Source organism: Paramacrobiotus metropolitanus, unplaced genomic scaffold (assembly GCF_019649055.1).
Source record: "Paramacrobiotus metropolitanus isolate TYO unplaced genomic scaffold, Prichtersi_v1.0 Parri_scaffold0000022, whole genome shotgun sequence".
NCBI lineage: Eukaryota > Metazoa > Tardigrada > Eutardigrada > Parachela > Macrobiotidae > Paramacrobiotus > Paramacrobiotus metropolitanus.
The window spans coordinates 299,592-314,531 of record NW_026570242.1 but is presented as its reverse complement, the minus strand read 5'-3'; the positions used below and the strand labels follow the sequence as shown (position 1 = coordinate 314,531).

General features: G+C 42.2%; 2 protein-coding genes across 4 annotated transcripts; one reads left to right on the top strand and one right to left on the bottom strand.

Annotated features, from left to right (window-relative positions):
- Positions 1-78: 78 nt before the first annotated feature.
- On the bottom strand, positions 79-4,518 carry LOC129586968 (uncharacterized). Its single transcript, XM_055480531.1, has 3 exons — positions 4,117-4,518; positions 3,676-3,840; positions 79-1,181 (listed from the first exon to the last, which is right to left on the bottom strand). The coding sequence occupies exons 1-3, from the start codon at positions 4,171-4,173 to the stop codon at positions 480-482; spliced, it is 924 nt and encodes a 307-aa protein (XP_055336506.1). The 5' UTR covers positions 4,174-4,518; the 3' UTR covers positions 79-479.
- A 3,261-nt stretch (positions 4,519-7,779) lies between these two features.
- On the top strand, positions 7,780-13,649 carry LOC129586966 (scoloptoxin SSD14-like). Of its 3 annotated transcripts, none has more exons than XM_055480528.1 (10): positions 7,780-8,345; positions 8,461-8,654; positions 10,640-10,870; positions 10,987-11,234; positions 11,495-11,842; positions 11,967-12,274; positions 12,335-12,528; positions 12,623-12,866; positions 12,932-13,045; positions 13,176-13,649. In XM_055480528.1, the coding sequence occupies exons 2-10, from the start codon at positions 8,602-8,604 to the stop codon at positions 13,323-13,325; spliced, it is 1,890 nt and encodes a 629-aa protein (XP_055336503.1). In that variant the 5' UTR covers positions 7,780-8,345; positions 8,461-8,601; the 3' UTR covers positions 13,326-13,649. The 3 variants fall into 3 exon arrangements, with proteins under 3 accessions (XP_055336503.1, XP_055336502.1, XP_055336504.1); XM_055480529.1 differs by lacking the exons at positions 7,780-8,345; positions 8,461-8,654 and adding exons at positions 9,396-9,426; positions 10,241-10,378; XM_055480527.1 differs by lacking the exons at positions 7,780-8,345; positions 8,461-8,654 and adding an exon at positions 9,025-9,419.
- The last annotated feature ends 1,291 nt before the right edge of the window (positions 13,650-14,940 follow it).

Genomic DNA, 14,940 nt, shown 5'->3' with positions numbered 1-14,940 from the left:
GTTCTGGGAGGAGCCGACGGGAATTATTCTGTGTTGTTATTTTTATAAGGTATGTATCGTATCAATATTTTCTGTGAAGCGCGATCTTGAATGATTCATGGCGACAAAAAACATGCTTTCCAATTAAGAATTGCATCGTTATTCTGTATTGCGGTTTACGAAACGTAAAAATCGCTTATAAGCTTTCTTGATTAAAAGAACGATATTTCTAACTTGTGTCGGAGAGGAATTAGAGGACAACAAACAGTATACTGTGAATTAAGAATTCAAGATTCTGAAATACTATTGTGCTGAAAATACATACTTCCATCCGCTAGAATATTGATTTTTTGTTGGAGTGAATTGTTTTTATTACGTAGATAAATCCAAAGTTCCATAAGCCATATGCTTTCTTCCACTATATAACCATTACACTCTTCATCGCAGATGACGAAAGTAACCGTATTATAGTGTTAAGTACAATAACACATCGCTGCATTTTACGAATTGTATGCTGCCCAGCCATTCACTGGATTCGAAGGAGGAAGGAAATAGCAAATCGGTATGGACGACCCTTTCTCATTGCCGGTAACATATGCATCCCATTGCCTTCGAACATCCAATAACTGTCCAACGGTTCTTGACTGCAACGCGGAGAACGAGCGAAATGCATCTTCATCCATTCCAAAAAGTACAGCCGTGATTTCTGATCTCCACTGCTCTTCAAATGGTTCGCTAGGCAAAGGTATACTCGCGATATCCACATTTACATTCACACAATCGGGTTTCTTTGGTCTCTTTATTTTTTCCCTTAAATATTTCAACTTCTTCTCCATATCATCCAAGTTGGTCAAAAAGCCAGACTGGTCCACAGCTGCGGCAGCTCGTATATTATACAACTTGCGACAATTTTGCATCCGTTCATACAGCTGAGCAATCCGTTGCAGTCTCCGTTGCCGCCGTTTGGCTGATCTGCTTGTAGGCTGCTGTTCTGCCGCTTTGTTCACTTCTCTGCTGAGGTGGCTAAAACTTCCAGCAGGAACTTTTCGAATTATGGTACTGTCGATGGGAATCGACGAACACGATTCGACCTTTTTAGAGACAAATTTGCGCCGTTTGTTCCTTTTCTCCCGTAATATTTGCTGAATCCGTAGAATAACTTCTTTGCTGGCAAGTATGCCGGTCATAATTTCCAGATCTTCCTGCAAAAAACACGAGAAATCAAAGAAATGTATCGAATCTTCCGTGTAGATGCGCAAAAACTACTCATTATCACTTTATTCGCTCGTTATTAACTCGTGACCAGAGTAAGATCAGACAGCAAAGAAACCTGCGCAAGATACAGTAACAAGTTCAGGGGATTTCAAACAGCTTACAAACAATAAATACGATAAACGACAATAAACGACAATAAATTACAAACAATAAATTACGATAGAAAAAGTACATTCATATCGTTGAGGTAAACAGCGGCATTTCGTGGCACCAAGTGTGCACATTATACTAATGTGCACACTTGGTGCCACGAAATGCCGCTGTCTACCTCAACGATATGAATGTACTTTTTCTATCATTCAAACTTTTACTAGACATTTAATTTTACTTGATATGTTTCTGGTACCCAAATTAGCTTATATTTTAATTTAGTACCATTATACTGAAATTTCGGTACTGCATGAGAATTTCGGAAAGAAATGCAGTAATTACCGCTATACCGAATCCAGAAAATTACCTACGTAAACCCATTACACATCCAAGAGCTTTTGATACTATGTGCTTTTAGTTATCAACGATTATACATGCAATATGCATACAAAACTTCCCATGGTTTGCCGATACAGATACCTATGTACTTTAAAAAATTAATCGACCGGAGCCGCGCTGCCGGCCAGCTCAAAAATAAAAATAATTCGAGTGTTCGCGATAACAAACGTCCAAAACTGAAATTGCACCAAGTAGAATTAGTAAGTAAGTACACAAACAAACTCATCAGTCTCTGTAATTTTAAGCCTTCCCAAAGTACGAGGAGAAGCACTGTTTCTGCCTGGAAACCATGTTCGATTATAAATTCTACTGGGTGTACATCATTCACACATGTTTAAGGCCACACTTTTACGTATTTACGCACTCATCCAAATTTCTGTTGCTTTTACTGCTTTCTCTAAATTTTAATTATCCAAGTAAATATAATGGCGATTAGAAATTTAATCAAAATAGCTCGGGAAGTAGTTCTTAAATGTGCCGTGTGTATTTACATTTTAACGTTTCTTGCAATCATAATCCCCTCCCTGGCACTGGAATTCAACCTGCAAGTCAGCAAACCCCGATGCATACACGATGACGTTGTAGCCCACATATTTATCAACGGACTCTACAACGTGACACCAGCCACGGATAAAGGTCTCCCATACGTACCCACCTCCTTACGGGTAACCGATTCAAAGGGACAGATCGTCTACTGGAAGAGCGCTGTAACCAATGGGAAATTCGTGTTTGTCGTCGACAAAGACGACAGGTATTCAGTTTGTTTCGAAAGTACCCTACCCACCGAACCCGTAACCGTGCACGGGAGCAATCTGCGCGAAAAAACAGACAGGCGCATTAATCTGACCCTAACCAACACGCTCAGCTTTAATGCTCATCGCGATCAGCGCCAACGCGACTGGATGGCCTTCAATCTGACCACCGTGGAGAAAGAGCTGCTTATACTGCAAGAATTCTCACAAATCCTCTTTTTTTCCATGACGCACATGAACGAAGTGCAGTATAAGATGCGGTCGCACCGTCTGCAGACTGAGTCCATGTTTCTGTGGGTGTCCGTGATGGGAATGGGCATGCTGTGCGGCCTCACTGTATGGCAGCTATGGTATCTGCGCAATTTTTTTAAATCTAAAAAGATTATTGATTAGGGTAAGACGTCGATTAAGTTCTTTTATTGTGGTCTTTGATTGTCTTGATTGCAACATGGGATTCAATATGTTTGAAACTTTGGTGTAGATCTTCGCAACAAATAACTGATAAAAATTATTAATTTCTCACAAGGCTGGTGTCAACTGCTATAGAAGCGCGTATACAACCGCGACTGCTTGGAGCTGTAAATATTAATGCATTAAGAAAACTGCTACTGTCATTCGTCTGAAAACCACAATCCCCCACAAAAACCAAACAAAGCGATAGATTAATGATACTACAGTGACTATCTTTCACAAATCTCTTTGTATTATTATTACTGTACGAGTATTCTACGCACAATTTGCAAACTATCTGAAGATAAACCCGATCCAGTAAAACCAAAAAGCCACACCATTCCGCAAACATTAAATCTATACCACGTAGACGCAGAAATACAGGTACTAATGATTATGTACGACATCCCAAATATATTTCGCACGCGTCAGGGAATTTATTCACACTGTTTCTGTTTAACTGTTTATCAACCTCTGCGGCTTAGCCGCAATAAATACCACTGGACCGCATACCCCCGATTACCCCGCTGTACCGCCTGCCTGCACGAGATCTAAACAACTGAAATAATTCTGCGTTGCGCGTTTTGATTGTGAATTAGTGTGAACTATCGCGTGTTGAATTTTGCTGGCTACTCCCTATTAAAGAATTACTTATACGTTATGAAATACGTAGTGGAAGACATCCACGATAGGTGTTTGAAATGGCAGTCAGTTGACATTTCCGACTTACCAATTCACCGTTAATAGTGTTCAGAGAGGAACTGGCAGCTTCTTCGCCAGAATCTTCTCCAACACCACTTCTTCCCGCTTCGGCAGTTGTAATGTCGATTAAACGAGATTCAAGCGCTCGCAATCCGCGCATTGTCGACGCCAGCTTGTCAACGAAGTCCGATATCTGCAAGCAATCACATACTACTGATACTAGTACACGACAGTCAACTGCTTTGCAGTTTCGAAATTTTGCTGTCAAGACAAGAACTTGAGCTAAAGAATTAAATCGTGGAACAATGAACCTCGTCAGTTCTGGGTAAAATCAACAACGAACGACTGAACGAGTAAAAATACTGTCCACAAACTGAGTGACAAATGAAAATCTCACATTGTAGACCATTCAAAGATAAAACGGTTCTTGTTTAATTTACAGTACTATGTACTTCACAGTTTTTTTTACCTTGAGATCTTGAAACGTTCCCGACATAACTCTTGATTGCGCCAGATCATAAGTCATAAAAGCCCAAGTAACAAGTTATAAAACAAAACGGGATTTTACTTCCAAGCAGCCAGGCTGATACTCGTACTGTCGTGCAAGTTGATACTTAATTATATCAATCGTTAATCAGCAAACTGAGCAAAGTGATTAGCCCCTCCTGCGACATTATCCACCGAGTTACAATTACTCCGTGAGGTTATTGACTGGAAATCTATTACTTAACAGTTCTTATTACAATAGCAAATGCTGCAATTCGGAAATAATTATACACAACAATATTAAAGGGGAAAGGGAGATCCTTGCTTTTTGTTTTTAAAATCACGATTTTGTGACGTTTCGAAACCAGACTCAGCAAACCGAAGTTACCAAACTGAACCGGAAACGGAAATCAACGTCAAGCGGACGGTATTTCCAACCTACCACGAGCCGGCAGCCACATGCAAGAACTGTTGCAGGAGAGCGGGCTCATTCGAAACAGTGGAAAGTGGCAACTGGAAATCTGTTTTCGTTTCTACAGTCCGAAGAAAGCGAAGATCCATCTTTTCTATCTATATTCATTTTTTTGATATATCGAAATACAATACTGCGCTTATTATGCATATTTATCAGTAACAATTGTCTGCTGAAGAGAATCAAGAGATCGATCATTTGTTAATTCCATTTGTTTATTATCAGACGTGCAAAGTTAGTGTTTCTCTCGTGGATTCTCATCGTTTTAAACCGTCGTCAAACCTTACTGACGTTACTCACCGCCATGCCTAAACACGATTCCATTTCGCTGGGCGATTACGACTCGGAATCCGGGGAAGAAGACTATGCGTTTGCCAATTATGACAATGATCGTTTGGCTGATGAGATGGACGAACTGGAACGCGAGCGAGATGGCGAGACTTCGACAGCCAAAGATGCTGCTGCGAAGACCGACGATGGGAAAGATGGAAAGACAGAGGAAGCTGCGGAGAAGAAGCCTAAACGTGTCATGGGGCCGCGTGTTAAGTTGGACCCCGAACGACTGTGTGGACCGTCGGGACTGCCGGCGCTGGTGAAGGATTTCGAGAACATCAAGTGGCGTCCCAAGGGATGCGAGGTGCGAGCGTACGAGGAATGAACCAGTGAACAGGCGAAAAGTTGGATAGCCAACAGAATTCGTGATACGTACTTTACGGCACTTTTAGCGCATTGCTTGATTACGCTAGCTGGCTAGCAGCATCATTATCACGAATTATAAAAATTACAATTCTCTACAGGTTTGTTTGCCAGTGCAAAGCAAAGCAAAGCAAACCGTATGCAACAGCGTAGCTATCACATATAATTATTAAAATATACGTTATTAGATATTTCACTAGAATCTGAATTCTAACTTGCAGCAGTTGGTTTTGTACGAGACACGAGATCCATGTCGTGTGAATGTACAAAATTGTTACAATATTTCATGTGAATGTCCTTACAATTGTACGTTTGATCAACAAAATGGTATTGGCTTCGTATTATTATTAATTTGGAATAACACTTGATCACCGGTACTGGCTGTGCATTACTACTAAATCTATGGTTGCGGCAGTATGAGACAGTTACGTTTACCGGTTTACGTATTAAGAATTTACCTTTCTGTATATTTTGTAGAAAGAAAATCTGCAAATTTTGATGAGGAAAATGGAAGCGTGGGCGCACAGCATGTATCCCAAGGCTCGCTTTGATGACACGCTGGAAAAGATTAAGCATATTGGAAGTAAAGCCAAAGTGAAGGTGAGGTAGCTGTGCAGTGTTCACATTTTCAGGTAAAAGTAGGAAAACCCGATAGTAATGCAGCAGGTGAAAAGAAATCAAAATGACCGTGCAGTCCTTGCTCTTCTATCAATGAAATGCAAGCGACGAAAATTGGTCTGTTTGCTGCTATCGGTATTTGCTAGTAACATCACGATGGGTACGACCAGCCGACAGTCTTCTGTCGAACGAAAGACCTGCATGACCTCCGCTTGCATTAAACAATCTTACAGACGTGCGTCAAAAGGCTGGTTCTGGGACTTCCGGTGCTTCCCGAGGATTGCGTGGGGGTTGACTCCATCGAAACGGATGCTCCTAGCGAAAATACGGGAAACGTTGCCCCTAACCCCAGAACTTCTAATAATGCTGAAGAGGAGGATTTTGCGTGGTTTGAAGAAATGATGGCGGATCCTGGCGCACTGGCACAAGCACAAATGCCTTCCTCGCTAGCAAGCGCTACCACTCGTGGTCGTTCGCGCAGGTTGGTAATTGGGAGACTCTTCATTTATTTACGTGATTGTCGGTTTGCGTTAGCTTTGCAGTGTAAGATCGTATTCGCGCATATATTATGTGGCATTTATCTTGATGCGGTGCTGTTGATAGTTTGTCGCCAGTCGTTGTGAATCATTACTCGGATTCCAATCCAGAACTGAAAGGTCGGCGTGCGTTGAATAAACAAAACATCAATTACGGCCCGAAAAAAGGCGACTTTTCTTCTTTGATCAAACTAGGGTGAGTACAATGGCATACAATACATGTACAGAATACAGATACACTGTATACTGCGGTAGCTGAGATGTCGAGCGGGCTGTAACAGTAATCTTGGTGACAGATGAAAATTTAATATTACGAGCGTTTTCGTATTTATCTCGTCTAACTGAATTTACTCGGAAAGTATACCCGAGTGAAAGCTGGAATATGGTTGCAGAGAAAAGAAGAAACCAGCTAAGATCTCAATAATGGATAATTTTCTGGAGGATGATGATTTTGACGAGGAATTCAATGCCATGGAAAACATTCCGGAACATGGTAAAAACATGTGCAAAAATTGAAACATGTTTTGCAGCCATTTAGTTTTTTATTATAAAGAAAGATTACGGGTGTCAGACACGTGAACTGTGAACATTTTCCCAGCTTTTTCGTCTGGAATGCATCAAACTGCTGGCCAGCCGGCAAAACGGAAGTTCGTGATGCAGGAAGATGACGACGATATTGGGAGTCAGTCAGGAAAGCTCTTGATGGGAGTGGACAAAAGTGGTAAAGCCGCTCAGCCAGAAAGACGAAGGACTGTGATCAACGAAGACGAAGATGACAATGTTGTTAGCCGGCCGAATCACGTGGAGAGCGAAGACGACATTAATATTACTATCCCGGCGAGCCGACGAAAGGCTGTGATCGATGAAGACGACGACGACGACGATGTTGTTAGCCCGAATCATGTGCACACCAAAGACGACGGTGATGTTGCCATCCCGGCGGGCAGACGAAAGGATGTATTCAGTGAAGACAGCGACGACGATGCCGTCAGCCAGTCGAAACTTGTGGTCGCCGAAGCTGAGATCGATATCGCCATTCCGGCGAGCAAACCAAAAACTGGGTTCTTTGAAGACGATGACGATGATGACGACGATGTGTCTAGCCAAACGGGAAAGCTTGTAATTGTGGAAGACGATGACGACAACAATGTTGTCATCCAGCCGGCTAAACGAAAGCCTGTAGTCACCGAAGACGACGACGATATGGATAAGATGAACTTCGATGAGATGGACGCGCTGGCATTCATCAATGCGGATTAGTCGTTATTATTGCTCTCATAGCCCGGCTTTGTCATAAACTGATGACCATACCGATTTATGTCGCCATATTTTGCTGACGACTTGTTGTCTCTTCTTTGGATTGTGTACATTACCTGTTCATTTGTGCTGCAGGTACATCTACTGCGCTTGTCGTTGAAATTTTGAGTTTGTATTCCAGTGATGTGCATTACGTTTTTCTAGTTTCTTCCTCATTCCGAAAATTCAATTTAAAAACAGTATTGTGATTTATCAATGTTGAGGATCTGGCTTTATAGCATGGTGATTCGTCACTTTTTATCTTATCTGTCGGCTGAATTATCCGGTCGTACACTTGCTGTTCTTTCGGCGACACACACGCGGTTCAATTGTTGCGGATCTTGTGATTATGCTGTGGCACACGGTGCGTTGAGATAGCGAGCGTCATTCAACGGGATACTTGAAGTTCGCTGCGAATACCTTTGCACTTGGAGCATGCATCCTCATTTCCGGTGAGAATTGTGCAGCCACTTGACTGCTGCTCTCACCGTGTTTTGATTAGCGGTGGTCTCACTGCTTTGCCGCTCGGGCCTTTGTTGATCCAGCGCGTCGCGTACGATATCCACGGAATAGCCGCGCGCTAGCTGAGACATTGTGAGCTTCGATTTTCATTTTCCTTCGTTGTTGGTCACGAGCTTTTTGCTTGGACGGGCCCATGAAGTCGACCAAAAATCAGCGCAAAATGACTGATAATTTCGTCGTTTTACAGAAAACGGGATCGGCGGCGACGACTGTACCCGTCCAGTTTTTAAATCCGAATACGTTGTCCACCGAATCTGTTTCCGGGAACGCAGGAGGACAAGTGCGCACATTTTACGGATCACTGGGCCAGATTAGTGATACCGGAACGATGCCTGCATCGCGGAGGACGTCTGACATCAGCTTGAAGACTATGCGGATGAGGTAAGCTTTAATGTGCAATATATTTTTATCTTTACGTTTGTTCACTTCTGAACGTCGTTGGTTTTAAAATGATTGTACTGGTGTTGTCGAAAACTGGAATAAGGAAGTGAGAAGTCTGAGTAATCGTATTAAAGCCTATTAGAAATAAATTTTGGTAATAATTTTTTTAATCGATTTAGAAAGTTATATTTTTGTGTATCGCGAATAAGTAGAAGTTTGTCAACTACAGTAGTACTTGATAATTTGTTGAAATCATTACGTAATATTAATCATAAATTCGTAATTACGGCCTCCGTTCTATTACTGTTGCTAAGATACTCGTACCAGGGGATAAAATACGTAAGTACATTTATGTACAGGCATAATGAATAGTGCAGTTTTACTGTACTATAAATTTCCACAATTTTTGGAGTACTTCTCCCGATCTCATTCAGCATGTTGACCAGGCGCGGCTGTCGTGATTACGATTTCGACAGATTTCCGCTAAAATTTCTGGATGATTTTCTAACTCTTTTTTCCTATCGCGGAGTCGAATGGTGCATTATTAGGTCACCACGTGCAGTTTGTACATCTTTGTCCGTCGGCAGCCATGAAATCCTTAAAAACTTCCCGCGTTGCTACGTATAAAACCCTGAATGAGCTGAATTCAGACTATGCAGAGATACCGTCATGCAGTTCCGGGACGGATCCCCTCCTCGGTCCCAGTAGTTACGCCCATGATAATCCTTTTATAGAAACCATTGAATTCGACAGCGAGTCCTGTCTGTACGTCGTACGTATCATACAGGCGCGAAGTACAGTCAGTAAATAATACCTACTATATTTTCTTACTTGCAATGAATTTACGTAATTTTATTACTGTAATTATATTATCTGACTGACTGACTTTTATTTTAAAAGGAGTGTTACTGTCAAATTCTAGCGCAGTATTAATTAATTTTGGACTGTTGCATGGGATCATTGCAGTTACTTTGGATCTCATTCGATTCCCGACTTCTCAGGGAAAGTTAATTTGAAATATTTTGGTAGCAGTCAGCTTCACTATACTAGCCTTGCGAAAGTTTGAAAAAATACCATTTTAATTTTTCGGTTAGTGAATTCTGCTTCAGCCGAAAATAAACACCAATTTTATTTTTAGTGTGTTAGAGTGCTGTTGATCTGACGCTAAGCAATTTATATGAGTCATTTTTAAAAATTTTCCTGGTGCTTTTTGTTTGTTTGTAATTTGTGTCGATGACGGTTCCACGTGGGCGCATTGCGTTCGTTTGTAAAGCCGACAGTTGTAGTAGCAGGCGGTGCAAATGACGGAGATCATTTTGTGTACGAGTATCAACACCAGTACACAAGCCTTACTTAACGATTAATTTTTAGACTTTGTTATATTTTATTTTACATTCTATACGTCTCCGTAAAAGTACAGTTGGGTAACCAGTACGATTTCTCGCGTTACAAGCAATGATTCATATCGGTCAGATGAAACGCCGTGTTATGTCAGGTCCGCGTTTTTTTTCTCAATGACAAGATACGTCACTTTGCGTATCGTTGATCATTAGTGGAAACTGATTGGAAAGTGGCGCATTATATAGGGCTGTGATCGCCACTGATCGGTATCTGTTCGGTAGTGAAGTCAGTTTAGCCTATCCTGGACGAGTTAACTGCGTGTTTGTTTGCCGTTGTTACATCCTTGACCACTTGAAAGTGACCAATACCGCCGCCCAGATGTCGTATGTTGATAGGTGTATCCGTATCGGTTTTTACCATCGTTTAGCCGTATTCATTTAAAAGCGTTTGTCTCTCTCCAGCAGCATGCATAATAATTATTGTTTCGCTTTCGATACTCTAATCAGTCGCTTGTAACCTTGTTGCACTTTGCAGCAGCTGCAGCCAGACAGTCGATAAATCTATTGTGATTTAGTCTTTGCGCAGTTTTTGCGATCAGCGCTAATTGTGGACATTTGACAATCGGCAGTTGTATTTTATTTCAGTCGGAAAAAACGCATAACGATGGTGGCCGGAGTGTCCCTGTTGGTGTTGCTCCTCTCCACCGGCATTGTCGTGGGCACGTATTATGGCGTGAAAAATAATAATGTGCGGGAGGAGCACAAAGAATTCCCTGGCGCCGTGGATACGGATATTCCTCCGTCCAACTCCACCCTGGGTAAATTCTCCCAGCAGGCGGTGGCGGCGGATGCAGCGGAATGTTCTGTGATGGGAAAGTGAGTTGACTAGTTGGAATTTTATGGCATAATATACAGCATCATAAACTGGTTTGCTTTGTCATGTTTCGTATGTATGGTTTATGTACTGATTTATGATGGTGTGTTTTTTACAGTGATATTCTGAAGAGCGGCGGAAATGCCATTGAAGCGGCCATTACGACGGCCTTGTGCAGCGGCGTTTACCATCCACACAGTTGCGGCATTGGTGGCGGCTTTTTCATGGTGATTTATGACCGGCGATCGGGAAATTCGACGGCGATTGATGCGCGGGAAGTGGCACCGGCAGCGGCGACACAGTTAATGTTCGTGGAAAATAAGAATATATCCTCCATCAAAGGCTGGCATGCTGCTGGAGTTCCTGGTAATTAATTACAACATTGTGTTGCAACGATGCGGAATTAAGGTGTATTATAGCTTGGCTTAGCTCAGAAATTTGGAGTCTATTCGATTCCGGATTTTTTACGACTTCATGTTTAATTAATTTAATTTAAAACTTAATTTATTTGAACATTTGGTGATCAAATATCTTCTCATACCTTCGCTGTGCTGTACAAATCATTCAACAATTATCTGGTTCATTTCTCCGCCGTGTTATATAGCTCTAATCCGTTTCTCTTTCAGGTGAAATCGCCGGCTTGTGGGCAGCGTATGAGTATTCCAAATCAATCGGTGGCCGGTTGTCCTGGAGTGATTTGTTTCAACCAGTAATTAAAGTCTTGGAAGAGGGCGTCCGAATTAACCATATCCTGGCCAGCGCCATCCGAGACGCCAGTAAGGACATCCTGCAGTACGACGAAGGTCTGACTGAATTATTCAGCCGGAACGGAACTGTTTTCGTTGAGAACGATATGTACACAAACAAAGATTTGGCGGCTACGATGCGAAAAGTTGCCAATGATCCGCGCGGCGTTGAAGAGTTTTACCGCGGTGCGATCGCTCAGGATTTGGCAAAAGACATCGCAGAAGGAGGTAAGTATCCGAAACAACTCAGCAGATCTGAATGTATCGAGGAGCAAAAGGAATAAGCTTGTGTGAATATAGTTGTAGTTAACGGTGCCCTTTCCACATAATTATTATACATAACGTTTTGTAGGAGGTATAATCACTCTCCAGGATTTGAATTCGTACGTCGCCAACATCAAGCCGGCTCTGAAATCTGTTCTGAATGACGGTTCCTCCGTTCTCGGGGTGCCGCCACCCGCTGGCAGTCTGATCATGCAGTACATCGTCCAGTTGATGGACGGTTATTACGGGCTGAACGGAAACGCGACCATTGAGTGGAAAACGGCCGAACAATCGGAGCGCGATCTGTATAATCAGCGCTTCACCGAAGCCATGAAATTCGGTTATGCTCGCCGTACTGAAATGGGCGATGAGGACTTCGTACCGGACGTGGATAGAGTGAGTAAACCGGCATTACACTAAACAATGTCAAATAGCATCATAGTTTTTGTGGTGTAGATGAAGCAAGTCCTGCTTTCTCCGTGGTTTGCCAGCCTAACGCGTCGTCAGATCATGGAGGACAAGACATCCCAAGACCCCCGTACATATGGTATTCGCACCATGTCTCGAATCGGTAAACATGGGACATCGCATTTATCTGTGGTGGACAAAAACGGGAATGCGGTTTCGCTGACTACGACCATTAATACACAGTAAGCAATTAATGCCGCTATCCACTTATCCGGCAGTCGTTGTGAATTAACGTGTTCGTGCTGTCAACTTTTTTGTTAACATCTCGTTTCATAGCTTCGGCTCACGGCGCGTCTCCAGACAGACGGGCATCATCCTCAACAACGAAATGGATGACTTCAGTGTCAATCCGCATGAGCCGAACTACTATGGTCTGCCGCCGTCGCCATCCAACTTCATCGCGCCCGGTAAACGACCGCAGTCCAGCTGCTCACCCACCATCGTCACGGATCCCAGTGGCAACGTTAACGTTGTCATTGGCGCATCCGGTGGTTCTCGCATCATCTCTGCCACTGCTAATGTAAGTTGCAGTTTGAAAACATATGTTATAAAATAAATGTTCCAGCGTTCTCATCTGATCTGTAGGCTTTATCGAGAATTTTATACACCAAGCAGAATGTCAAAGAATCCATTGATGCTCCACGATTGCACCATCAGTTGCTTCCCATGCAAGTAGAGTACGAACCGGGAATGCGACAGGTACTTCTATGCATTTTTGCTTGGGTCATGTATTCCTCCGATTGTGTACGCTAAGCATCAGTTTTTAATTTATGTACAGGGATATGCATTCCGTCTTATGTATTTCTAATGATTAATGTTGGGTTTATAGGATGATCTGCGAACGCTATCCAATATCGGACATAAATTACGGATGGTTGAATTTCCTTACGCCGTAGTACAGGGCATTCATCGCCTGCCTGACGGGAGCTTGCAAGCAAACAGTGATCACCGCAAGGCAGGATCACCGGCTGGTGAATAAATACGACTGTTGTCACTGGATGGGGATTTTTTTGATTTTTTACCAAAGATGTGGGATGTTGGCGTGAGTCCGTCCGGGTGGCGACCGAAGATGTTCCTGATCTATTTTTCTGATGATGATGTGTTTCGGCAGCCATCCTTGTGATTGTTAAATTATTTCGTACTGCCTTGGGTTGTGGTAGTGGTTCTGTCGGAATGGCGCCAGTTTGTACTTGTTGTTCCTGTATCATGAACTCAAAGTATCTGTATTTGCTGTTTCAAAATAGGTGTTAAATATTGGTATGTAATTGTATTCTACATGTACAGAATAAAGGGTAAAACATGATTCGGTTGGCATTGGCTCTTACAGTCGCGTTTAAAGGTACCGCTCGAGTATGTCAATGACGTCAGATGTGTTTCTCGAAGTAGCTTTGCCTGACGTCAAAGGGAAATCTTTCCCCGTGTTAGAAAGGCGGGCGTAGTTTATTCCCTAACAGGCCTGTGCCCTGGGATATTTCCTTTTCTGATCAAACCTATTAAATCTGCATTCCAGTGTGAATCTATAAATTTGCATTTGCGCTTGTATATATGTGACGGGTTAATGAGAAGGATCAACCCAAATTTCAGGCTACGTATTTGCAAATTTAATGCAGGTGTACGCTCAGGCCAGGATTTTGCACTCATTAATAGTAGCAAAATTTAGAAGGATCGTATTATGGTAAAATGTGATATATTCAATATAATAATAATTATAATCGTGCATGATTCTGATTGAGTAACTGCCGGATGATACAGTTTTAGGTCAATCACTGCATACGGAATTAGGATTTGTAAGTAAATCCGTAAAGGTATCGTAAACATTCAAATGAAAGGGTTAGCTATCGATTTTTGTAACCGTCCGGTAGCTTCAAAGCGTTAGCTCAACGCATTCTTTCTTACGTTTCGGTTAATACAGTGTAAAAGTAAGATATATCCTGGCAGTTAATGCTTTGCAGCTGCTCTGTGCTCTACAAAAAAACTTTAATGAATATGTACTGGCTGCCTCCACATACCCTATAAGCATTACTTACATGATTCTATAGCAAGCACCCCACCAAAATTGTTGTACTAGTTTTAGAATAATATCGGCAGTCATGCCTTTTACAAAATATAACTACATCGCAACGTTAATTATTCACCCGAAGCTGCTCAACACCTGTAGAGATATAGTTTTCTACTTTCTACTGTATGCCGGTGATTAATTCATGCCCTACCAGTTTACTAGATCCTATTTTCAGTTCTACACATATAGTATACAGTGAGAATATCAGGCCTAAAATTAACTTCTTATTATGAAACTGAACAGTGTTAAAATCATAACGCTTGGAGCACATTACAAAATCAATTTTTTCGGCGCCGAAGCTAACGAGTGTAAACAGGATGGTCAGGAAGCTATCGTCTGACTCTGACGCTTCTTCTCATTTCACGTTGTTAAAGGCGGGGTTGCGTTTTCATGTAATATGTATCAACTTTTAACTTGTTTTCCGTATCAGGTATATGCAGCAACGAGCAGCTTGATTCTCCAGATGCCGATGCTGTTATCTGTAGGCGCAAAGATGACATTGTATGAGTATGTACTGTATAACACTTCAGGACGT